The sequence below is a fragment of the Stegostoma tigrinum genome, chromosome 12, assembly GCF_030684315.1.
Source record: "Stegostoma tigrinum isolate sSteTig4 chromosome 12, sSteTig4.hap1, whole genome shotgun sequence".
Classification (NCBI taxonomy): domain Eukaryota; kingdom Metazoa; phylum Chordata; class Chondrichthyes; order Orectolobiformes; family Stegostomatidae; genus Stegostoma; species Stegostoma tigrinum.
In genome coordinates this window covers 78977600-79002939 of record NC_081365.1, presented here as the reverse complement: position 1 = coordinate 79002939, position 25340 = coordinate 78977600, and the positions used below count along the sequence as shown (strand labels likewise).

The window sequence follows — 25340 nt, the reverse complement described above, 5'->3', positions numbered from 1 at the left end:
CAACCAATCAGCACACTCCACTCATGCAGTGCAAGTGTTGGCTTTCCTCTTGTAATAGCACTCTTGTGAATGGTCTTCATGAGTGCAAGTCAGGAAATCTTTGATAAGCCATATCATTTTTCCAGCAATAGTCAGTTTATGAATAAATATTTTTAAGATGTTATTGATCAGATGCAGCCGAACAGAAATAAAGAGTTTTAGAATAAAATATCTCCATTTATTACAACACAATATGTACATTTCCTGTGTCTTAATATGCAAGAGTTGTACAAATGGATATTTAGTTGAAACTGGACACAGGCAAGTACCATTTGATGAATATTTATATGATCCTGACACTCTCTTCTTGCAATGTTATTGGTTATCTTTCTGCACCAATCGGAAAGCCTCCAGAAACTCATTGAAATCTATGCTGCCATCCTTGTTGAAGTCAATACTGCGAGCCAGACCGTCAATACACTCATCATCCAAGTTGACGTGCAGGTGGGAGCTGAACAATTTCCAGGTCTGGCGAAATTCCTCAATGGAGATCATTCCTGATGGGGAAGAGTTTGGTGGTTGATTAGTTGGCATGGTAACTGTGTTCCTTTATCATACAGCTGTGAGGGCACACTTCTCCCCCACCGCCATCCCCCACCTCCCAATGGAATCTGCTCAATTGAGAAAGGGAACCCCGTCCATTAACACCATGCAGCAGCTTGAACATCACAGAGTTTTCAACAAAGGCTCTCAGGAACTCAACTGACTGCCACCAACCATCCTATGCTCTCCCTCTATCTACCTTCATTCCCTCTCTCTCTACCTTCATTCTCTTTCTCTGTACCTTCATTCCTTCTCTCTCCCCACCTTTACTCCCTCTCTCTCTACCTTCACCCCACCACCCTCATTCCCTCTCTCTCTACCTTCAGTCCCTCTGTCTACCTTCACTCCCTCTCTCCACCCTTGGTCCTTTTATTTTGTCTCTAGTCCCTCTTGCTGCCTTCATTCCCTCCCTCTCTATTTTGACTCCTTCCCTCTCTCTCCACCTTCACTTTCCCATCACTTCCCCCCATCTTCACTCCCACATTGCCACCACCCCACACTCTCATACCCCTGCTCCCACACATCCCACACCGTCATTACTGACACCCAGACCCCCCACACCCCTACAACCCAATCACCTACCTCCTACATACTCACACCCCTACGGCCCATTCCCCGCACCCCTCCCTCTAACTCCCCCATACTATTGGTTGCCCTTATGCCAATTTGGCTAATGCCCTGCCTTTCTGCACCAGCCAGGTCTGTTCATTGCTCTGATTAGACAATCCCTCACTGCCAGCCAATAACATCTTCTCCATCCGCAGTACTTTTTAAATCGAATTAACAAAAGTGTGGCAAGAATCCTTTTCGATAAGGCCACTTTAGAATGGCCACCCTCAGGATCTGCTATCCTGAGAATGCAATTGGAATTGTCAGGGGCTCACATCTGGGCATTTCAGGAGAGTTGCCAACTTTGTTTTATATTTTACTAGTGCCAGTACATCTGCTGGCATTGGCTGGTCATTGGTAAACATGTGCTTTATTGGAACAGAGGGATCTTATATATTACCATCATTTCCTTACTAGGGATTCCAATCTTAAATGCTATTTTATCCTATAATTCTAACAAATATGGCACAGTGTCTCTACTTTAGAGTAGAATGAAGGGTGTCATGTAACAGGCCAGGGTGGTAGGCATTGATTCAAAGGATGTTTTGCTGGAAAGAGGGTGTAAGATGTTCACAGCTGGAGATAGTGTCGGCAGCATCTGTGTTTCTAATGGTCGGACTCTAGATCTCCAAAACACTAAAAATATGTTCAGGTCATCAGGGTGTAAACAGGTGCACTTTAAACTGTCACTGTCTTCAAAGATAAAAGACAGTCATGGTCTCAAGGATAATTAATCAGCATTCCAGCCTGGATACAAGGCCCTTGTGATTCACATTGCCACAAAGATATCTTTGGAAAGTCACAGATGGGTAATCACTCCGGATATCAGAAAGCGACAGAGGACAGCTGGATCTTGACAGTCTATGGTTCACCATGCGAGTGGGAGGTCATGCTTGGATTGAAAAGCTCACATTCCCTGAGGATATCAGAGAAGGCAGATTTCCAAGAAAAACCCTCAACATGAAAGATAGCTCTGGAGTTACATGTTACCAGGCTGGGAATGGAAAGGAAGAAATATAAACAATTCCTTATGAATCATGTTTGACAAGAATGGGAGGGATTTAATACTTACTTAAGAAACTGTGTATTGTACAATTGTGAAATGGGTTTTTCCATTGTATTAACAGTTTCAGGAGAAGTTGTAGTTCTGTAGTTTAAAGGCTAAATTCCTGACACAAATATCGTGTAGCCCATTTTACTCATATTCTATTTGTTACAGAAAAAGTCTTAAAAACATAATGTCATTCTTTCAGTTTGACTATAAATTTGAATTTGATTTAAACGTTATTGTTCTCTCTGGGAATCATTAGTAGAATTGATATAAAAGTTGAACTAATACTTTGGTTTACCTGAGTGATCTTTATCAATCATTCCAAAGATGATTTCTAGGTCTGCCCGATGCCGGTACAGAGTCTCGATCAGGTTTGGTTGAACCTGCATGTTAAACTCAGGCAGTCAGAGTAGTTAAATGTCTGTTGTTGAACACTTTTTGCACTTCAAGCCACTGTTACTCATTATAAATCATAATCGGTGCATACAGCTCAGCTGTACCCTGGTGTCCAGATCAACATTTATCACTCAAACATCATGCAAACATTATCTGGCCATTGCAGCACTGTTGTTTTTGGGATCTTGCTATGTGTCAGTGGGTAGACCCATTTCCTACGTTACAACAGCGAACGGCATTGCAAACATTCGCCTCCCCAGCTGCCAATCACTTTGGGAAATCCTACGTTGGTTAATTGGATGTAGTACATAAATATAAATCTTTACTTTTCAGCTTGGCATCATACCCAAAAGAGTTGGTGGGATTCCTTTTATTAAAATTTATGTAAAACCCTGAAGCCGGGGGCCAAGACAGGGCCCTTATCATTGTAATCTCAATAATCGCCAGCAATGTAAAAGGCTAGGATAGTTATCAGGGTAAATGACGTAATCCTGCATCAAAGTTTTATGTAAGTACTGTGTTTTTCCCTCAAGAGGAGTCAGACTTTGTTTTGTTGCTGCGGTCAGATTTCTTAAAGCCAAGGAGCCATTATTTTAGTCTCACCTCTTTCATAGGCTGCTCAATCTGGAGATCCTCAAAGCTGGAAAGATAATCCACACTGCCCTCAGCATCAACCCGCACCAGCCTGGAGCGTAGAGTTCTCCAGGGGAGGTGTAAATGGAGCACCGATTCCACTGCTGATGCCCACTGACTGGTAGAAATCTTGCCTGTAAACAAAACCATGGAGTGACAGGAGTGTTAGGGCACAGACAAGGCCAGTCAGCACATTGTGTCTGTACCAGCTCCCTAAATGAACATCTAACCTAGCACTATCCTCCTGCTTCTCTCCCAGTACCCCTTACAAATTGCTTCTTTTTAAACATGAGAGAGAAAATAAATGCTGGATTGCCTTTAAAGGAATTTTTTTTCTGTTATGTAGAATGATCTTTGGCCCAGTGTGTCCACATCGGACATCTGTCATTAAATATCTATCAATACTAATCTCAGTTTCCAGCACTTAGCCTGCCACCTTGAATGCTCATTTTTAACTCCCTCCTGGGACATGGGGATCGTTGGCTGGGCCCAACCGTTATTATCCATCCCTAGTTGCCCATGAGAAGGTGGTGGTGATCTGCCTTCTTGAACTGCTGCAATCCTCCTGCTGTGGGTTGACCCACATTGCCATTAGGGAGGGAATTCCAGGATTTTGACCAGCAACAGTGAAGGAACAGTGACATATTTCCGAGTCAGGATGGTGAGTGGCTTGGAAGGGAACTTGCAGGGGGATGGTGTTCCTGTGTATCTGCTGCCCTTGTCCTTCCAAATGGAAGTGGTCGTGGGTTTGGAAGATGCTGTCTGAGGATCTTTGATGAATCTCTGCAGTGCATCTTGTAGACAGTACACACTGCTGCTACTGAGCATCAATGGTGGAGGGAGTGGATACTTGAGGATGTAGTGCCAATCAAGCGGCTGCTTTGTCCTGGATGGTGTCAAGCTTCTTGAGCGTTGTTGGGGCTGCACCCATCCAAGCAAGTGGGGAATATTCCATCACACTCCTGACTTGTGCCTTGTAAATGGCTTTGGAGAGTCAAGAGATGAGTTACTAACTTCAGTATTCCTAGTCTCTGATCTGCTCCTGTAGCCACTGTGTTTATGTGGTGAGTCCAGTTGAGTTTCTGCTCAATGGTAACCCCCAGGATGTTGATAGTGGGGGAGTCAGTGATGGAAACCTAATTAAATGTCAAGGGGCAGTAGTTAGATTGTCTCTTATTGGTGATGGCCATAGCCTGGCATTTACATGGCACGAATGTCACTTGCCACTTGTCAGCCTAAGCTTGGATATTGTCCAGATCTTGTTGCATGTGAACATGGATTGCTTCAGTATCTGAGGAGTCATGAATGGTGCTGAACATTGTGCAATCATCAACGAACATCCCTAATTCTGACCTTATGATGGAAGGATGGACTTTGCTGAAAGCAGTTGAAGATGGTTGGACCTGGGATACTACCATGACGAACTCCTGCAGAGATGTCCTGGAGCTGAGATGACTGACCTCTAACAACCACAACCATCTTCCTATGTGTCAGGTATGACTGCAACCAGTGGAAAGTTTGCCCCCCTAGTATCCATTGACTCCAGTTTCGCCAGGACTCCTTGATATCACACCTGATCAATTGCAGTCTTGATATTAAGGGCTGTCACTCTTACCTCACCTCTGGAATTTAGCCCTTATGGCATTTCAAGTGTTTGTATAAACATTTCTTAAATGTCTTGGGGACTCCTGCCTCTATCACCTCAACAGGCATTGAGTTCCAGATTCTCTCTACTGTCTGGATGCATTATTTTCCTCAAAAATCTCCTGCTCCTTACCTCAAACCTGTACCCCTCGGTTATTGACCACTGTACTAAGGGGAAAATTTCCCCCTATCTACCTTGTCTATACAGCTTCAAACTATGTACACCTCAGATTCCCCTCAGCCTTCTCTGCTCCAAGATAAATAATTCCAGCCTGTCATGTCTTCCTTCATCGGAAAATCACTCCATTCCAGGCAACATCTTAGTGTATCCTATCTGCACTTTCTCCCAGTGCAATCATGTCCTTCCTATAGTACAGTGACCACAGAGCTACCCACTGTACTCCAGCTGTGACTTAACCAACGTTATATACAGCTCTATCATAACCTCCTTAATCTTGTATTCAATGCTTTGAGAAATAAATCCAGGTATCCCGTATGTCCCCTTAACCACCTTGTCTACCTGTCCTGCTTCTGTCAAGGATCTGTGGGCATGCAAATCCAGGTCCCTCTGGTCCTCTGTACTTCCCAGGGTCCTACCATTAAATATGTATTCCCTTCTCTTGTTAGCCTTCTTAAATTACCTCATACTTTTCAGGATTAAATTCCATTTGCTAAAGTCCTGCCCTTTGACCAGCCCATCTATGTTGTCCTGTAGTCTCCTGTACTCAGGCTTTACTCTGCTATTTACTACATTACCCATTTCTGTGCCATCTACAAGCTTACCTCCCACATGCATGAGTAGACAATGAGCTTTGTTAACCTGTCTGTGACCTTTGATGTCATTTTGCCACAACATGCTCCTGCACCAGCTCTTCTCCTTTGTTGAGCTCGGTGGTTCAGTTCCTGCTTTCATCCCTTTCTCTAAAACACAGTGAGGTAATCACCATCAGTGAATCTCCTCTCACTGTTGCATCGTTAGCTCTGGTGTCCCCCAGGAATTTATCCTTAGCTCCTGTTATTCCTTTTCTACAATGCTGTCCTTCCATAGCATCATCAGAAACCTAATGGGAGCCTTTTCAGTGTTTGTTAACAATACCCTTCCAGCACCTCTCTCTCTCCACCCATTTGCTGATTATTTACAAGGCACAAGTCAGGAGTGTGATGGAATATTCCCCACTTGCCTGGATGGGTGTAGGTCCAGGACAAAGCAGCTGCTTGACTGGCATTACATCCTCTGATTTGTCATGTTGCTTTTCTGACATCCAATATGTTTGCCCAGAAACGTCCCCAAACCAAACACTGCAGGAAGCTGAGTTTAAATAGTATCAGAGATAATGGGAACTGCAGATGCTGGAGATTCCAAGATAATAAAATGTGAGGCTGGATGAACACAGCAGGCCAAGCAGCATCTCAGGAGCACAAAAGCTGACGTTTCGGGCCTAGACCCTTCATCAGAGAGCAAGCTGAGTTTGTTGTGTTCCTTTGCTGTCAACCCTATTCCTGTTCCCAGCAATTTGTTTGAAGCTGAACCTGGCTGTTTGCAATCTCAGTGTCCTAGTTTATCTTGAGCTGAGCTTTCAACCACAGTTCCCTTTCTTCCCAAAGATTGCCTTACTTGGAGTTGTAGGTTCATGCTTGCCTCTTCCCTTGGCTCAGCCCATTTGCTTTGGTCAGGCCTTTGTTACACTCAACCTTGACTATTCCATTGTCCTTGAAGCTTCTTTAAGGCTGAAAGCAGACAAAATTGGCTTCACTCTTCATAGAATCCCTACAGTGTGGAAACAGGCTCTTCGGCTCAACCAGTCCACACTGACCCTCAGAGCATCCCTCCCAGACCCATCCCTCTAATCTACATGAACACTATGGGCAATTTCCCATGGCCAATCCACTCTAACTTGTACATCTTTGGACTATGGGAGGAAACTGGAGTAAACCCACACAGACACAGGGAGAACATGCAAACTCCACACAGACAGTCACCCAAGGGTGGGATTGAGTGGAACTGAACCCAGGTCCATGAACACCAGCTCACCGCCCGAAGGCACGTCCCAATGTTACTATCCATCCATGAGGACCAAGAGGGACACCAGTACTGGCACAAGGAAATACCAAACAAGAATGGGAATTTATCAAGGCATGGTACTCATCCGAAGAAGCAATAAACAAGCACATCGAAATCGATCCAGCCTACCAACCATTACGGACAAGGGAACAACGAACTTGGGGGAACCACGGAAGAGACCAAACGCCACAAACCCAAGGCGTGCAGAAATAATTCAGACAACCTCCAAACAACCAATCAAATGACGACTTGACAAACCATAACACAAACTTGATTTAGGTTACTAAAATATCTACCAATCAAAATCGAGAACATTATCTACTAAACTATCTACCAATCAAAATCGAGAACACTAACTACTAAAATATCTACCAATCAAAATTGAGAACATTAACTACCAAAACTATCCACTAATCAAAACTGAGAACATTAACTACTCTTAGGCCACCTATATAAATGCGAGCACCAGTGGAGTCACCCACCTATGTACTGATGATGTCTTCTTGACTGGAGATGAAAAGTTTGCAATTCATTTGCCAAGTTAGGTGAGCAAACTAACCGCCAGGAAAAAAGGAACTTAAATTAGATTTCCCAATGGCAAGAGATAGGGTAGACCTTGAGATTCAAAGAAGGCAAATGGAAAGAGAAACTGGACGAATGCAAGAAGAACAATATGATCCCAGACTTTTATAATGGGACAAAGCAATGATAAGTTATTGAGTGTAAGCTAAATGATGAAGTTATTGCACTCAGAAGAATATACATTGACTCAGCCCATTCTGAACTTAAAGACCAAAATCAGAAAGACCTTGAAAGAATATGAGAACTGACCAGAAAGGAGTATGCAGATTTATTTTAGGATGATTATTGACATTACTGTAATAAGGTTCTTGAAGCAGTTACAGATGAAATTTACTGAACTCGGAAATGAAATGGTTGTAGTAAATGAAGTGGCGTTTAAGTTCCTGGGTACAACCTTAAAGATTGGGGTGATCCAATCCTGAACCTAAACCGGATGATGACAATTCAGATGTTTGGTAAATAGAAACTTTGTTCCCCGCTTGGACACTATTGCAGAAGAAAATTTTAAGAATCAGGAGGTAAATCCTAAACAGGGTGCTTCTTAGAATCCCTATGCTGTTAAAAGTGGGCCATTTGGCCCATACTGATCATCCAATCCAGACTCACCTCTCCTACCCTATCCCTGCATGTCCCATGGCCAGTCCACGTAGCCTGCACATCTTTGGACTGTGGGAGGAAACTGGAGCACCCAGAGGAAACCCATGCAGACACAGGGAGAATGTGCAAACTCCACACAGACAGTCACCGGAGGGTGGAATTGAACCCGGGTCCCTGGTGCTTTGAGGTTGCAGTGCTAACCACTGAGCCGCTGAAATGATCACAGTGGGGCTGGAACCTACACAATCATCTGCTAGCACCCCAGTTAGCACCCTACCTGTTGGGCATGTGACCAAATGACCAGTTTCAAAGGTTGCGTTCAATGATCAAGAGAGGGCAGCACGGTGGCTCAGTGAATAGCCCTGCTGCCTTGGATGAGGTCGTAGAGGTATTGTTTCCTTATGTACCTTTTGGGAGTCCGTAGAATCTAGCAACTTCCGAATCACGTGCTCTCATCCTCCAGTGTTCTTCTTCGGTGATTTTGTTTAGTTCCATGAGTTTCTTTAGGGTTTTGTTAATTCTGTTTGTATGTTTTGTGGTTTGATCGGTTTCTAGTCGGCGATAGGTATTTGTGTCGTTGAGTAGTCCTCTTGCTTTATCTATGTATTCTGCTTTGTCCATGATGACTGTGATACGTCCTTTGTCAGCTGGTAGAATAAAGGTGTTTTGATCCGCTTTGAGGTTGTTTAGCGCTTCCCGTTCTTCTACAGAGAAAGTTCTTTTTTCCCTTTTTCTCTTTCTTCCTGGTTTTTGCCTCTGCCTCATGTTTGGCCTGAATCTTACTTTCCTTGGCAATGTGTAAGTCTCAGGGAGTTACACCGAATGTTTTTCACTGCAAGGCCAAGAGATCTCTCAGCTATCTCACCAAACTCGTCTCATTAGCCATCCCATCCCTATGGTGCCACCTGATACTAGCCCTACTCGACCATTCGCGGTTCTCCAACTAAATCTAACTAAAATCTAAATCCAACTTGTGTGCGTTTAGAGTGAAACAGATAGAATCTTGATCACTCGGGGAATTAAGGGTTATGGAGAAAGGGCAGGAAAAGTGGACGTGAAGAATGTCAGAACAGCTGTGATCCTATTGAATGGCAGAGTAGACCCGAGGGGCTAAATGGCCTTCCCCTGTTCCTACTGCAGCATGGTGGCTCAGTGGTTAGCACTGCTGCCCCACAAAGTGATAGGGACCCAGGTTCAATTCCACCCTCGGGTGACTGTCTGACTGTTTGCACATTCTCCCCGTGTCTGCGTGGGTTTCCTCCGTGTGCTCCGGTTTCCTCCCACAGTCCAAAGATGTGCAGGCTAGGTGGATTGGCCATGCTACAGTGTGCAGGGACGTGCAGGCCAGTGGGCTTAGCCATGGAAAATGTAGGCTTACCGGAGGTGGGCCTGGGTAGGATGGCCTTTTGAGGGTCAATGTGGGCTGAATGGCCTCTTTCCACACTGTATGGATTCTATGATTTCATATGGTCTTAACTTCCCACCCATCAGATATCTACAAAGAAACCAACATCGCTGGCACCGATGCCATCTTGAAAAAGACCACTCTGCATCTGGATGGGCACTGGCATCCAGAAGCTGCCCTCCTGAACAAGCTCAAACTTTCTGAAACTGCCAGAGAAGGAGAAAATGGCACCTATAGGGACCTGTAGGTCCTAGTGTGGGCTCCCAGAGGAGTGCCAACCTCAAGTTTGAGAGCTGGCAGAGGAGGCCCTGACATCAGACCAGGCTGGTTAATCAGGCGTCATTTCCTGGATCACTGTCATTTTCATAGCTCAGAGGAACAGCTAGCAGTGCCTCTGATGAAGGGTCTAGGCCCGAAACGTCAGCTTTTGTGCTCCTGAGATGCTGCTGGGCCTGCTGTGTTCATCCAGCCTCACATTTCATTACCTAGCAGTGCTGTAAGGTCAGTTAGCTCTTTGGCTACATCATGATAAGTACCGCACTCTTCTCCCTGCTACCTCACACTCACTCTCTCCCTCTCTCTCTGCTACTGTGCCAACCCCCCACCAAAGCTCTCTCACTCTCACAATTGCCTACAGTATCTGCCATCACTCACTGGTGCCCACCTCATCACCCTTCCTGCCCAATCTGCTGCCTACTCACAGGGTCATGAAACCTCTTTATTTTTCCCCTTGGCTTCACAAGCTGTGCCAGCTAGAGCAAGGAAGGCTAACTTCCACAAAATGTATATGGGAATGCCCATTTGTACAGTCATAGAATCTCATGGCACAGAAACAGATCCTTCGGTCCAACCAGTCCATGCTGGCCATAATCCCTAACTGCACTAGTCCCACCTGCCTATTCCTGGCCCATATCCCTCCTTTCTTATTCATGTATCTGTACAAATGTGTTTTAAACATTGTAACTGTACCTGCATCCACCACTTCCTGTTTGTGACAGGCAGCATGTCGACATAAGCTTAGAGGGCCGAAAAGCCTGTTCCTGTGCTGTCATTTTCTTTGTTCTTTCTTCCCCTAGAAGTTCATTCCACACATGAACAACAGTCTGTGTAAACTATTTGACCCTCATGTTTTTTCTAAAATGTTTCTTCCCTCAACTTAAAAATACGCCCACAAGTCATGAAATCTTCCACCCTAGGGGAAAAAAAAACTACCATTAACCCTATCTGTACCCCTCATGATTTTACAAACTTTTATAAGGTCATCTCTCAACCTCCTATGCTCAAGTGAAAAACGTCCCAACCTATCCACCCTCTCATCATAACTTAAACCCTCCATTCCTGGCAACATCCTCGTAAATCTGTTCTGAACCCTCTCCAGCTCATATACTTCCTATAACAGGGCGACCAGAACTGGACGCAGTACTGCAGAAGAGACCTCACCAATGTCATGTGCAACCTCAACATGACGTCCCAACTCCTGCACCCAAAGGACTGAGCAATGAAGGCAAGCGTGCTAAATGCCTTTTTAACTACGCTGTCTACATGTGATGCAAACTTCAAAGAATTATGTACCTCTTTATGAATTAATGGGATGAGGGCATCACTGGCTAGGTCAGCATTTATTGCCCATCCCTAATTGCCCAGAGGGCAGGCGAGAGTCAACCACATTGCTGTGGGTCTGGAACAGAGAGACCTAGGGCCCAAACTCCTAGGTCTCCTCTGTTCTAGAAAAGTCTCAAATCAATACAAATCAACATTAATGCAGAAATGTTTGACAGTCAGAAACAAGCCCTGTTTATTTCCTTGGCTCATTACCTGTCTGATCTTTATCATATTGTTTGAAGGCATCGATAACTTCAGATTTGTGTGCGTAAAACTTTTCACGCAAGGACTTCAGGGCTGATGCTTCAACTACGCTTACCCTTCACGTGCGAGAAAAGAATGAACAGAGTTAATGTGCAAGATTTCTTAAAGTTAAACAGAATAAACATCACGTTTATGCTGCAAATCAAAAGCCTTCCACAAGTAAGTGCAAAATACTGCGAATGTTGGAACTGTGAAATAAACAGATTATAATATCACAAGCATACACCTGAAAATGGTTAGTCATGTCAAGAAACCAGAGCTGGGGGGAGCCCTTCCCACTCTTCCTACCCCTACCTCACTTTTAATGGTCTGCTTTGTCTCTAATGAGCTTTGCAATGTAAATATCCAATTGGCTGTATACATGATTTGCTGGTGGTGGTGAAGAGATAGAAATTTTTTAAGAAGTCATGGTGATTTGGTGATGGGTAAAAACAATTTAGAGCATGAGCACTTCTGGATGTATTAAAAGGACAGAGCTGGGAACAACCTGTTCCTTTTGAGGTCTTTTGGAAAGAATGCTTAAGGCAATATCACAGGACACAGGAAATAGTAAAAGAGGGGCCTGGGGTTTTATACACTGTCTAAGGGGCTGAATTGCAGGAGCTTGTAGACAAATCCAAGACCATGTTCCGTATCTGTCTGTTGTGTTGAAGCTGTCATGGAATGTGGGTGTCACGGAGTCATACAGCACAGAACCAGACCCTTTGGTCCAACTTGTCCATGCTGACCGAATCTCCCAAACTAAACTAAACTATTTGCCTGCTTTTGGCCCATATCTATCTCTTCTATCTGTTTACCTGTCCAAAGGTCTTTTGAATGTTGCAATTGTACCCATCTCTATCATTTCCTTTGACAGCTCATTGGCAGGTACATGTCTGCCCACTTCATTAATCAGTCTGTATCTCTCTGGTGTGATGTACGATTCAGAACCCTGCCAAGTTTTGTGCCATCCGCAAATGTTGAAATTGCACCCTGTAAACCGGAGTCTAAATCATTAATTGTGTACGTACTAATAAAATCACCGAAACGGAAGCCAATCCCTTGGGAATTCCATGGTGAACCTCCAGCTGACAAACAACCATTCATCATGACTTCTTGCTTTCTATCAGTCAACCTAATTATTATCTCTGTTGCTAATGCCCCTTTTACTCTGTGGACCTCAATGTTGCTGACAAGCCTGTTATGCTTGGCACAAAAATGTTGTAAAACTTGAAGGGATTCAGAAAAGATTACAAGGATGTTGCCAGAGTTGGAGGGTTTAAACAATAGGGAGAGGCTGAATAGGCTTGTGCTATTTTCCCTGGAGTGTCAGAGACTGAGGGGTGACTTTATATAGGTTTATAAAATCATGAGGGACATGGGTGGAGTGAATAGTCAAGGTCATTTTCCCCAGGGTGGGGGGAGTCCAAAACTATAGGGCGTGGGTTTAAGATGAGAGGGGAAAGATTTAAAAGGGCCCTGAGGGGGAACTTTTTCACACAGAGGGTGGTGCATGTAAGGAATGTGCTGCCAGAGGAAGTGGTGGAGGCTGGTGCAGTTACAACATTTAAAAGGCATCTGGATGAGTACATGAACAGGAAGGGTTAGAGAGATAAAGGCAAAATGCCGGCAAATAGGGTTAGATTGATTTAGTATGTCTGGTTGGCATGGATGAGTTGAACCGGAAGGTCTGTTTCCATGCTGTATGTCTCTATGATTCTGTGACGAAGTCCACATAGACTTCATCTGCTACATTAACTTCTTCCACCATCTCTGTTACTTCATGAGAAAAAGCTGACCAACTGACAGGTTGCGCAGGTGAGTGAGTTTGAAACTGGAGTCTCTCCTATCACCACTTGCCTCAATGCACGGGGCATCCCAACTTAAACCCCTCGCGTGTCGGATGAAAGAGGGCCTACAGAAGGGGAAATATTCCCTCTCTGCACAGCTGTTTGCCTGTCGCACTGGGGAAATGACACGAGTCTATCTCTGTGCTGTACTCACCTCTCCCGAAGAGTCAGTTTCCTTGTGCTTTTACTAACTCGGTACTGGACAAAACGAGGTACCCGATTGGGACCGAGTTTGATGTAAGCCCCTCGATTGCTGCCCTCTTCGTAGTAATTCGAGGCGGAGAAAATGGTGATGACCTGCGTGAGAAATGGATGATTCAGCTCCCTACGACAGACCACAAATCAGCGTGTTTGCACCAACACGAGCCACAATTCCTTCATGGTTGATGCGCAAGTCACGCGACAGGGGTTCAGCTCGATGTTTTACCTTTCTGTTGTGGCAGAGTTCATAGCCTTCCTGTTTGCACTCATGCGACCGTATCAGCAGCTCTAAGTCGTACCTTCTCAGCAGGCTTTCTGTCACATTGTGACCAAAATAACAGCCCCCGCCTCGGAAGCTGTTTGGGATGCAGCCAACGAAGTTCCTTGGATCACTCCAAAGTATGTCTACGATCTACAGAAAGATAACTTACAGAATAAACATTCACCTCCACAACCCTGCGATCACAGAGGTTGACAGATCTAGAAATGCCTCATTCATCTGGCCGTCTAGTCTGCAACGAGGAGAGCTGAAGTTATTTCATACGTTTGTATCTGGTACATTATTTTCTAACTGAGTCTGGGTACTTATGAAAGCAAGCAGCAGAGCTTCGTTCACAAGGTAACTGCGTTGCAACTCGAGGGGCAGAGGTTTAAGGTGAAAGGGGAAAGATTTAAAACGGACCTACGGGCAACTTTTTTCACACAGAGGGTGGTATGGAATGAGCTGCCATTGGAAGTGGTGGAGGATGGTACAATTACAACATTTAACAGGCATCTGGATGGGTAGATGAATGGGAAGGGTTTAGAGGAAAATGGGCCAAATGCTGGCAAATGAGGCTAGATTAATTCAGGATATCTGGTCGGCATGGAATTAGACCCAAGGGTCTGTTTCCAAACTGTACAGCTCTATGGCTCTGGGTGGGAGGAGCTGACCATTCGACCCCTCAGGCCCAGCCTGTTCTCCCCACTATCCAGATCTTGGCCGATCTTGTACCTCTGCACCATTTTCCCACACTAGCTCCAAATCCCACATTCTCTTTACAAATCTGGAATTGCATACAGTATACCTGCTTCCATTCCATCTCCTCTCTCAATAAGTCATTAGGAAATGCCACTTCGCAGTCCAAGCAGGACACTTCAAGGATTGGAGTGAAGCGGTGTCCCCCATCTGGCAGTCGTTCCTGGTTGGAATAATGTTGGAGCACACCTTCCTCCTTCCCTCCATCCTGCTCACCATCAGACCTACTCAGGCTGGACCCAGAGGAGTGTGATGAGATCACTAGCCTCTGCTTTCGAAAGGAGGAAGGATCAGTCGCGGAAATGCTGGAAGTTTCTGGCAGCTTCCGTCGGACATTCCCATTCTTGTCCAGCCTGCTCGAAGTTTGTGCCTTGAGGCAGAGATTCGTTGAGCTTTTCTCATTCGGGTTTTCCAAGGCTCTGGCCTGTGACCTGAGTGCAGATTTAAACTGTGAGGGAATGAGAAATTCTTAATTCATGATAAAGGCAAAGTCCTGCAGATGCTGGCAACCCGAAATAAATACAAAGAACATTGGGGAAATTCAGCAGGGTCTGGCAGCATCTGCCGAGAGAGAAAAACAGAGTTAACATTTCGAGTTTGGTATGAGTCTTCTTCAGAGATTCAAAGGACGATTGCACCGAGTTATTGGAGATGATGCGGGCCAAATGGATGATTTGTCAGGGGAAGCATCTGGAAGACAGTGATCATTGTATCAAAAGGTTCAGGATGATGGTGGAGATGGTTACAGTGCGGTATGAGAAAAATAAATTGGCAGAACACAGAATTCGAAGGGGCAAGAACAGAGTTGGATAGGATTTACTAGAAAAACAGTCACTGGACAACGAAACAGGGTTTCGCTTGAGCAGGCAGGGGGAATTTGTTCTTACTTACGAAAGGATCAAGAGTCAGACCATGCTGAATTAAAGGGATGTGAAAATGGATCATGGGTGATATGAGAAAAAGAAAATTTTTCACACAGTGAGTAGGACGGATTTTATAGCCTAAAAATGTGAAAGAGACATTGGATGATTATTTGGATTAGAAATGGTGTGAGAGATATGTGGAAAAGGCAGGAAACTGGCATGGGGTAATGATGCTCGTTTGAAGAGCCAGTGCAGGCACGACAGGCCGAGTGGCTTCATTCTGCACTGTTTCTGTAATTTGGTGATATTCTTAATATTGTGGCAATCCATCAATATGTAATGTACTGATCATCACAGAAAATGCAACCAGTTAAGAGTAGATTACAATCATTTTATCAGTCCTTTCTCTTGTTGTTTGATACTATCAGATAGTTGTAATATGAAGCGTTAGGTCAAACTGCGTGATAAGACAACGGATATCAGCTTCAGCCAGTGGCAGCACAGCAGTTAGCACAGCTGCCTCACAGGGCTAGAGATGTGGGCTCGATCCCACCCTCGGTCAACTGTCTGTGTACAGTTTGCACATTCTCCCCGTGTCTGTGTGGGCTTTGATTAAAGAGTTGTGAAGATGAGGGCAATGCTTTTGACGTAGTCTATTTGGATTTCAGCAAGACTTTTGATAAGGTTATGCACGGGAGACTAATACCAAAAGTAAGAGGCCATGGGTTCCAAGGAAACTTGGAAGAGAAGCAGGTTAGGTGGGTTGTCCATGCTAAATTGCTCATAACGTCACAGATATGTAGGCTGGGTGGGTAAGCCATAAGAAATGCAGGGATACAGGGATACAGAAGTGGATCTGGATGGGATGCTATTTGGACGGTCGTTGTGGACTGGATAAGCTGAATGGCCTGCTTCCATGCTGTATGATTCTATCACAGGAATCAATGTGGATTTCACTCTCTCTTGCCGCCTTCACCATACAGAAGGACTTGGTGGATGATGAGTCTGGGGAAGGGTGTGTCAATAATTTGGGTCATATTGAGATCACAAGGGAGGAGGTATTGGCAGTTTTGAAAAACATTAAGGTAGACAGGTCCACAAGGCCTGATGGATATACCCCAGAATACTGGGAGAGGAAGAGAGGAAATTGCTGGGGCCTTGAGGGAAATCTTTGTATCCTCACTGGCTACAGGGGAGGTCCCAGAGGATTGGAGAACAGTCAATGTTGTTCCATTGTTTAAGAAAGGCGGCAAGGATAATCCAGCTAATTACAGGCCAGTGAACCTTATGTCAGTGGTAGTGAAATTATTAGACAGGATTCTTCAAGACAAGATTTACTCCCATCTGCAAATCAGTGGGCATATTAGTGAAAGGTAACATAGTTTTGTGAAGGAGAGGTCGTGCCTCACTGACTTGATTGAGTTTTTTGAGGAAGTGACGAAGATGTTCAATGAGGGTAGGGCAGTGGATGTTGTCTGCATGGGCTTCAGCAAGGACTTAGACAGGGTCACTCATGGCAGGCCGATACAGAAGACTGGGCAGTCAGAAGCTTTTTCCCCAGGGTGGAAGAGTCAGTTACTAGGGGCCATAGGTTTAAGGTGGGAGGGGCAAGGTTTAAAGGTGATGTACAAGGCAGGTTTTTTTACACAGAGGCTGGTGGGTGCATGGAACTTGCTGCCAGGGGGAGGTAATGGAAGCAAACGTGATAGTGACTTCTAAAGGGTATCTTGATAAATACATGAATAGGATTGGAATAGAGGGATAGAGTCCCCGGAAGGGTAGGGTGGTTTTAGTTGTGATGGGCAGCATGTCAGTGCAGGCTTGGAAGACCGAAGGGCCTGTTCCTGTGCTTAATTCTCATTGTTCTTTGTTGTGGCAAAATAAAACCATAGTAAGATGTTTATTCAAGTTAATTTTCTCCTTTCCTCACCAGACTCTGTAAATATTCTTCAGCAGTACAATAAGATCAAGTGTATTATAAAATAATTGCTTGCAATTCAGATTGTCAAACAATGCACCTGCTCAGCAAGACCATCAATTCAGAAAGGACCAGTTTGACATCAGTGAAGCCCAGTATCAGAGTGGGAAAGGAAATAAGGGCAGTGCCAGTTACTGCTGTGTCCACAGACCTTTAAAAGGTGGTTGATCAAGTATCACACTGAGGACATGTTCATAAAATTAAAGATCATGGGATTAAAGGAGGCTGTGAGCATGTAGATGCAAAATTAACAAAAAGGAAGGAAGTAGGAAGCTGTTGTGTTTCACCCTGAAATCTATGTTTCTCTGTGTTGGTGTAAAGAAGAAGTGTTGACAATACACATGGCCAAACAGTACGTGACAGGCAGGACATCACATCAAACCCTTGCAGCTGATTCGATACGGACAAGCAGTGAGAACCTGATTACCAGAGTTCAAGAGAATGGAAACAGCCTGTGAAAGCAGCAGGTACATTTCACATAGAAATGTGATTTAGTTGTTCGAAGCATGATGGAGGTAGGTGTGGATAAATATACTGGATAACGAAATCTGGATAGAGCGTAGACTATTGTAGTGCAATAGTAGTACCCCAACCTTTGAGACAGGAGGCTCAGATTCAAGTTACACTCATCCTAGAGATCTATGCTAATATCTCTGAACAGGTCGATTTGAAAATAGGTTAATTAAAAAAACTATTAGAGTGTAGGAAGCCTGTGTCCAGTGGAGATTCACAGGGATCAATGTTGGGGCCCTTGCTGTTTGTGGTTAATTTAAATGACTTGAATGTAGGAGTATTGGTTCATAAATTTGCACATTATACAAAAATTGTTGGGTGGTACACAGTGAGGTGGAGAGCTTCAGATTAGAAGAAGATATAAACTGCCTGGTCAGATGGGCTGAGTGGCAAATGGAATTCAATCCAGAAAAATGTGAGGGGATGTACTTCGACAGGACAATGTAAGGGAATACATGATGAACTGTAGGACCCATGAAGCACTGAGGATCAGGGGGACCTGAGTATGCAAGTATTCTGGTCCTGTATGGTAGCAGGAGATTTGGATAAAATGGTTGAGAAAGTATGTGGCATACTTGCTTTTATTATCTGAGGCAAAGAGTTTAAGAGTAGAGAGGTTACGCTGGAAGTGTATAAAACACTGGTTAGGCCACAGCTACAGTATTGTGTGCAGTTCTGGAATCCCCATTATACAAAGGGACGTGATAGCACTGGAGTGGGTGCAGAGGGGGCTTTATCAGGGTGTTGCCTGGGCTGGAGAGTTTCAGTTATGAAGAGGGATTGGACAGACAGGGGTTGTTTTCCTCAGAACAGAGGAGATTGAGAGGGGGCATGATTGAAATGTATGAAATCATGAGGAGCATAGATAGAGCAGGCAGGAAGAAATATTAGCTCTTGATGCAAGGATCAATGACTCGGTGGTGGGGGGGGCAACATAGATTTAAGGTAAGGGCAGAAGGTGTAGAGGATGTGAGAAAAATATGTGAGGATCACGGTAATCTGGAGTTCACAGCTTGTAAGGGTGGTAGAGACAGAAACTGTTATAACACTTTAGAAGTATGTAGATGTCTACCACAAGTCTACAGATAACTCCATGAAGCTGCACTTCTCTACCTTCCACCCAAAACATATTAAAACAGCCATCCCCTGCGGACGAGCCCTACGCATACACAGAATCTGTTTGGATGAGGAGAAATAACTTGGACACCTGAAGATGTTGGAAGATGTTCTCACAGGAACAGGATACAATGATCAACTCATTGATGGCCAGTTCCAACGTGCCACAGTGAAAAGCCATAATGGCGTCTTCGGATAACAGACATGGAATACATCCAATAGGATGCCCTTCATTAGTTCATTACTTCCTGGGAGAGGTGAAACTACACCATGTTCTTCTCTGCCTTCAACACATTATTGATAACAATGAGCAGCTCGCCAAGATCTTCCCAACATCTCCACTTGTCGCCCTCAAACAAACACCAAACCTTAAACAGACCATTGTTCGTAGCAAACTACCCAGCCTTCAGGACAACATCAACCACAACACTATACAACCCTGTTAAGCTAAACTCTGCAAGACATGTCAGATCTTTGACATGAATACTACTACCACACGTGGGAACACCAAGCACCAAGTACACAGCAGAGACTGATGTGACTCGGCCAACATTGTCTATCTCATACACTGCAGGCAAGGTTGCCCTGAGGCATGGTGCGTTGGTGAGACCATGCAGACGCTACGACAACAGATGAATGGACTCTGCGCAACAATCACCTCCCAGTGGGGGAACACTTCAGTGGTCAAGGACATTCAGCTTTAGATTTTCAGGTAAACGCCCTGCAGGCGAACTTCAGGATACACAACAACACAGAGTCGCTGAGCAGAGGCTGACAGCCAAGTTCCAAACCAATGAGGACAGCACACAATAATAGACAGTCAGTCAATATGGCATTTTATAAATTCCTGCATTAGAAATAAAACCAGTCTGACTCCAAACTAAAACATAAACCGATTCTAAGCAAGGTCTCACCCCTAACATGCACTGTCTGACTTAAACTGTCACCTCTTCTTCACACTGATAAAATCTTCAGTTCTCTCAGGACCATGGCTGGAAAGTAATTCAGGGATTTACATATCAGTTGAAATCTCCGAACTGATTAAAGACTTAACAGTATCCTATGTTTGTTTACTACTTCCTCACCAATGGTGTGAACCTTTGATCATCTACTGACAAGTCTGTGACTGACACTACCTGTCATTTCAAGAGTGAACTAAGCAGTAAGTGGAAAAGTCCTGGGGAAAACTGATGCACAGAGAGATCTGGGTGCTCAGGTCCATTGTTCCTTGAAGGTGGCAACACAGGTCAATACAGTGGTCAAGAAGGCATACAGCATGCTTTCCTTCATTGGACGGGGGATATTGAGTACAAGAGTTGGCATGTCATGTAAGAGTTATATAGGACTTTGGTTCAGCCACATTTAGAGCACTGCGTACAGTTCTGGTCGCCACATTCCCAAAAGGATGTGGATGCTTTGGAGAGGGTGCAGAGGATGTTCACCGGGTTGTTGCCTGGTATGGAGGGCGCTGGCTACGGAGAGAGGTTGAGTAGATTAGGATTAGCATTCCCCTCAGCAATAAGTATACCGTTTTGGATACTGCTGGGGGGGATGACCTACCAGAGGAAAGCCATAGTAGTCAGTTCTCTGGCACTGAGCCTGACACTGTGGCAAAGAAGGGAAGGGGGCAGAATAGAAAAGTACTCGTGGTAGGGGACTCGATAGTTAGGGGAATCGACAGGAGATTTTGTGGTCAAGATCGGGATTCCCGGAAGGTATGTTGCCTCCCTGGTGCCAGGGTCCGGGACGTCTCCGATCGGGTGTATAAGGTTCTAAAAGGGGAGGGCGAACAGCCAGAAATCGTGTTACATATTGGCACAAATGATATAGCCAGAAATAGGATTGAGGATATAAAAAGTGATTTCAGGGAGTTAGGATGGAAGCTGCAGAGCAGGACGAACAGAGTAGTGTTCTCTGGTTTACTACCGGTGCCACGAGATAGCGAGGTGAGGAACAGGGAGCGGGCGCAGCTGAACACATGGCTACGCAGCTGGTGTAGGAGGGAGGGCTTCAGATATGTAGATAATTGGGATGCCTTCTGGGGAAGGTGGGACCTGTACAAGAAGGACGGGTTGCATCTGAACTGGAAGGGGACCAATGTCCTGGGTGGAAGGTTTGCTCGAGCAGTTCGAGAGGGTTTAAACTAGTATGGCAGGGGGGTGGGAACCTGAGCTGTATACCAGAGGTGAGCATTGATGCAGGTGAGGCAGTAGCAAGAGGTAGACCAGCTAGTGGGAAGGATTTTCCTGGGAAGGAACCAAGGGATCGGTTAAAGTGTGTTTGCTTTAATGCAAGGAGTATCAGGAATAAAAGTGATGAACTTAGAGCATGGATCAGTACCTGGTGCTATGATGTTGTGGCCATAACAGAGACATAGGTTTCTCATGGGCAGGAATGGTTGCTGGAACTTCCAGGGTTTAGAACATTTAAAAAGAATAGGGACGGGGGAAAAAGAGGAGGGGGTGTAGCACTACTAATCAGAGAGGGTATCACAGCTATAGAAGCTTCCATTGTTGAGGAAGATCTGCCTACTGAGTCAGTATGGGTGGAAATTAGGAACAGCAAGGGAGTAGTCACCTCGTTTGGGGTTTACTACAGGCCCCCCAATAGCAGCAGGGAGATTGAAGAAAGCGTAGGTCGACAGATTTTGGAAAAGTGTGGACGCAGTAGGGTTGTTGTAATGGGTGACTTTAACTTTCCTAATATTGATTGGAACCTCCTTCGAGCAGAAGATTTGAATGGAGCTGTTTTTGTAAGGTGTGCTCAGGAGGGTTTCCTAACGCAGTACGTTGACAGGCCGACGAGGGGAGAGGCCATTCTAGACTTGGTGCTCGGAAACGAGCCGGGGCAGGTATCAGATCTTGTGGTGGGAGAGCATTTTGGTGATAGTGACCATAACTGCCTCACATTCTACATAGCTATGGAGAAGGAGAGGATTAGGCAAAATGGGAGGATATTTAATTGGGGAAGAGGAAACTATGATGCGATTAGACATGAGTTAGGAAGCATGGACTGGGAGCAGTTGTTCCATGGTAAGGGAACTATAGACATGTGGAGACTGCTTAAGGAACAGTTGTTGGGAATGATGAGTAAATATGTCCCTCTGAGACAGGCAAGAAGGGGTAAGATAAAGGAACCTTGGATGACGAGAGCGGTGGAGCTTCTTGTGAAAAGGAAGAAGGTAGCTTACATAAGGTGGAGGAAGCTAGGGTCAAGTTCAGCTAGAGAGGATTACATGCAGGCAAGGAAGGAGCTCAAAAATGGTCTGAGGAGAGCCAGGAGGGGGCACGAGAAAGGCTTGGCAGAAGGAATCTGGGAAAACACAAAGGCATTTTACACTTACGTGAGGAATAAGAGAATAATCAAAGAAAGAGTAGGGCCGATCAGGGATAGCATAGGGAACTTGTGTGTGGAGCCTGAGGAGGTAGGGGAAGCCCTAAATGAGTTTTTTGCTTCTGTCTGTACGAAAGTAACGAACTTTGTAGTGAATGAAACCTTTGAAGAGCAGGTGTGCATGCTGGAATGGATAGAGATAGAGGAAGCTGATGTGCTGAAAATTTTGTCAAACATTAAGATTGACAAGTCGCCAGGCCCGGACCAGATTTGTCCTCGGATGCTTTGGGAAGTGAGAAATGCAATTGCTTCGCCACTTGCGAAGATCTTTGCATCCTCGCTCTCCACTGGAGTCGTACCTGAGGACTGGAGAGAGGCAAATGTAATTCCTCTCTTCAAGAAAGGAAATAGGGAAATCCCCGGCAATTATAGACCAGTAAGTCTCACGTCTGTTGTCTGCAAGGTGTTAGAAAGGATTCTGAGGGATAAGATTTATGACCATCTGGAAGAGCATGGCTTGATCAAATACAGTCAACACGGCTTTGTGAGGGGTAGGTCATGCCTTACAAACCTTATCGAGTTTTTTGAGGATGTGACTAGAAAAGTTGATGAGGGTCGAGCTGTGGATGTGGTGTATATGGACTTCAGTAAGGCATTTGATAAGGTTCCCCATGGTAGGCTCATTCAGAAGGTCAGGAGGAATGGGATACAGGGGAACTTAGCTGCTTGGATACAGAATTGGCTGGCCAACAGAAGACAGCAAGTGGTAGTAGAAGGAAAATATTCTGCCTGGGAGTCAGTGGTGAGTGGGGTTCCACAGGGCTCTGTCCTTGGGTCTCTACTGTTTGTAATTTTTATTAATGACTTGGATGAGGGGATTGAAGGATGGGTCAGCAAGTTTGCAGACGACACAAAGGTCGGAGGTGTCGTTGACAGTGTAGAGGGCTGTTGTAGGCTGCAGCGGGACATTGACAGGATGCAGAGATGGGCTGAGAGGTGGCAGATGGAGTTCAACCTGGATAAATGCGAGGTGATGCATTTTGGAAGGTCGAATTTGAAAGCTGAGTACAGGATTAAGGATAGGATTCTTGGCAGCGTGGAGGAACAGAGGGATCTTGGTGTGCAGATACATAGATCCCTTAAAATGGCCACCCAAGTGGACAGGGTTGTAAAGAAAGCATATGGTGTTTTGGCTTTCATTAACAGGGGGATTGAGTTTAAGAGTCGTGAGATCTTGTTGCAGCTCTATAAAACTTTGGTTAGACCGCACTTGGAATACTGCGTCCAGTTCTGGGCGCCCTATTATAGGAAAGATGTGGATGCTTTGGAGAGGGTTGAGAGGAGGTTTACCAGGATGCTGCCTGGACTGGAGGGCTTATCTTATGAAGAGAGGTTGACTGAGCTCGGTCTCTTTTCATTGGAGAAAAGGAGGAGGAGAGGGGACCTAATTGAGGTATACAAGATAATGAGAGGCATAGATAGAGTTGATAGCCAGAGACTATTTCCCAGGGCAGAAATGGCTAGCACGAGGGGTCATAGTTTTAAGCTGGTTGGTGGAAAGTATAGAGGGGATGTCAGAGGCAGGTTCTTTACGCAGAGAGTTGTGAGAGCATGGAATGCGTTGCCAGCAGCAGTTGTGGAAGCAAGGTCATTGGGGTCATTTAAGAGACTGCTGGACATGTATATGGTCACAGAAATTTGAGGGTGCATACATGAGGATCAATGGTCGGCACAACATTGTGGGCTGAAGGGCCTGTTCTGTGCTGTACTGTTCTATGTTCTATGTTCTAATTATTTTCATTAGAAAGACGGAGATTGAGGGGGGACCTGATTGAGGCCTACAAAATCATGAGGGGTATAGACAAGATGCATAGCAAGAAGCTTTTTCCCAGAGTGGGGGACTCAATTACTAGGGGTCATGAGTTCAAAGTGAGAGGAGGAAAGTTTAAGGGAGATATGCGTGGGAAGTTCTTTACGCAGAGAGCGGTGGGTGCCTGGAATGCGTTGCTAGCAGAGGTGGTAGACGCAGACAAGATAGTGTCTTTTAAGATGTATCTGGACAGGTACATGGATGGGCAGGGAGCAAAGGGATACAGACCTTAGAAAATAGATGACAGGTTTAGACAGAGGATCTCAATCGGCGCAGGCTTGGAGGGCTGAAGGGCCTGTTCCTGTGCTGTAACTTTCTTTGTTCTTTGTTCTTACCTTTCTCACTAACGCCTGAAGGAGGACTAAGGCTCCGAAAGTCTGTGTTTTCAAACAAACCTGTTGGATTATAACTTGGTGTCATGTGATTTCTGACTATATGGCACACACGGGTATGGGCCAAGTGCTGGAAAATGGGATTAGAATAGTTTGGCTGTTTCTCAATGTCATGGAGATGTTGGGCTGAAGGGCCTTTTCCTGTGCTGTAGATTTGTGTGACTATGGCTCAATGAACAGGGAGTCCAGAAACAAGAATCACAGCCTGAGGAGACAGGCTCGGCCATGAGGACTGAGGTGAGGAGAAACGTGTTCAACCAGAGAGCAGTGAGCCTGAGGAATTATCTGCCACAACACACAGTTGAGGTTGAAACATTGAATGTTTTTAAGAAGGAGTTTGATATAGTTGGTGAAGATTTAGAAGCGAGCTGCGCACTCATTACTACATTGTACAGCTGGGACACACAACCTGATGGGGACATGGCTTTACCCTGTGTCTGTCTATCGAGGCCAGGAAGTCTAGGTCAGTTGTGTCTGAGATTCCTCCATGGACAACCAGCACCTTCGAGTCAACGATTGTTGCCAACGGCAGCCAACTGAACACATCCTGCACCAGGCGGAGAATTTTTTTCCCACAGGCCTGCATAAAGAAACAACATGAGCTTTAATCGACATGCGGAGAGACGTTTGATTTTATTCTCACTAAAACAGCAATCACCCCACGGCCTGAAGCCGGGATCTCTCTCAGACGTTGGGAAGCTGGTGGCTTTGAGGTACTATCACTGGACTGTTAATCCAGACACCCAGGCAATGTTCTGAAGACCAGAGTTCAAATCCACAATCCAAATCCATATTCAATA

General features: G+C 45.1%; 1 protein-coding gene across 10 annotated transcripts in view; it reads right to left on the bottom strand.

The window, feature by feature from the left end:
* Positions 1-219: 219 nt before the first annotated feature.
* The window catches only part of ppef1 (protein phosphatase, EF-hand calcium binding domain 1), a 77665-nt gene continuing 52544 nt past the window's right edge, over positions 220-25340 (bottom strand). For 9 of the 10 annotated variants that reach the window (XM_059650489.1, XM_059650491.1, XM_048540114.2 and 6 more), the window contains 8 exons: positions 24971-25120; positions 14525-14923; positions 13684-13869; positions 13411-13553; positions 11377-11483; positions 3242-3405; positions 2541-2625; positions 220-536 (listed from right to left, as the gene is read on the bottom strand). In XM_059650489.1, the coding sequence (XP_059506472.1) occupies positions 355-536; positions 2541-2625; positions 3242-3405; positions 11377-11483; positions 13411-13553; positions 13684-13869; positions 14525-14923; positions 24971-25120 (1416 nt within the window). In that variant the 3' untranslated portion in view covers positions 220-354. The remainder of the gene's footprint in view (positions 537-2540; positions 2626-3241; positions 3406-11376; positions 11484-13410; positions 13554-13683; positions 13870-14524; positions 14924-24970; positions 25121-25340) is intronic. The other variant, XM_048540115.2, reaches the window with a different exon arrangement.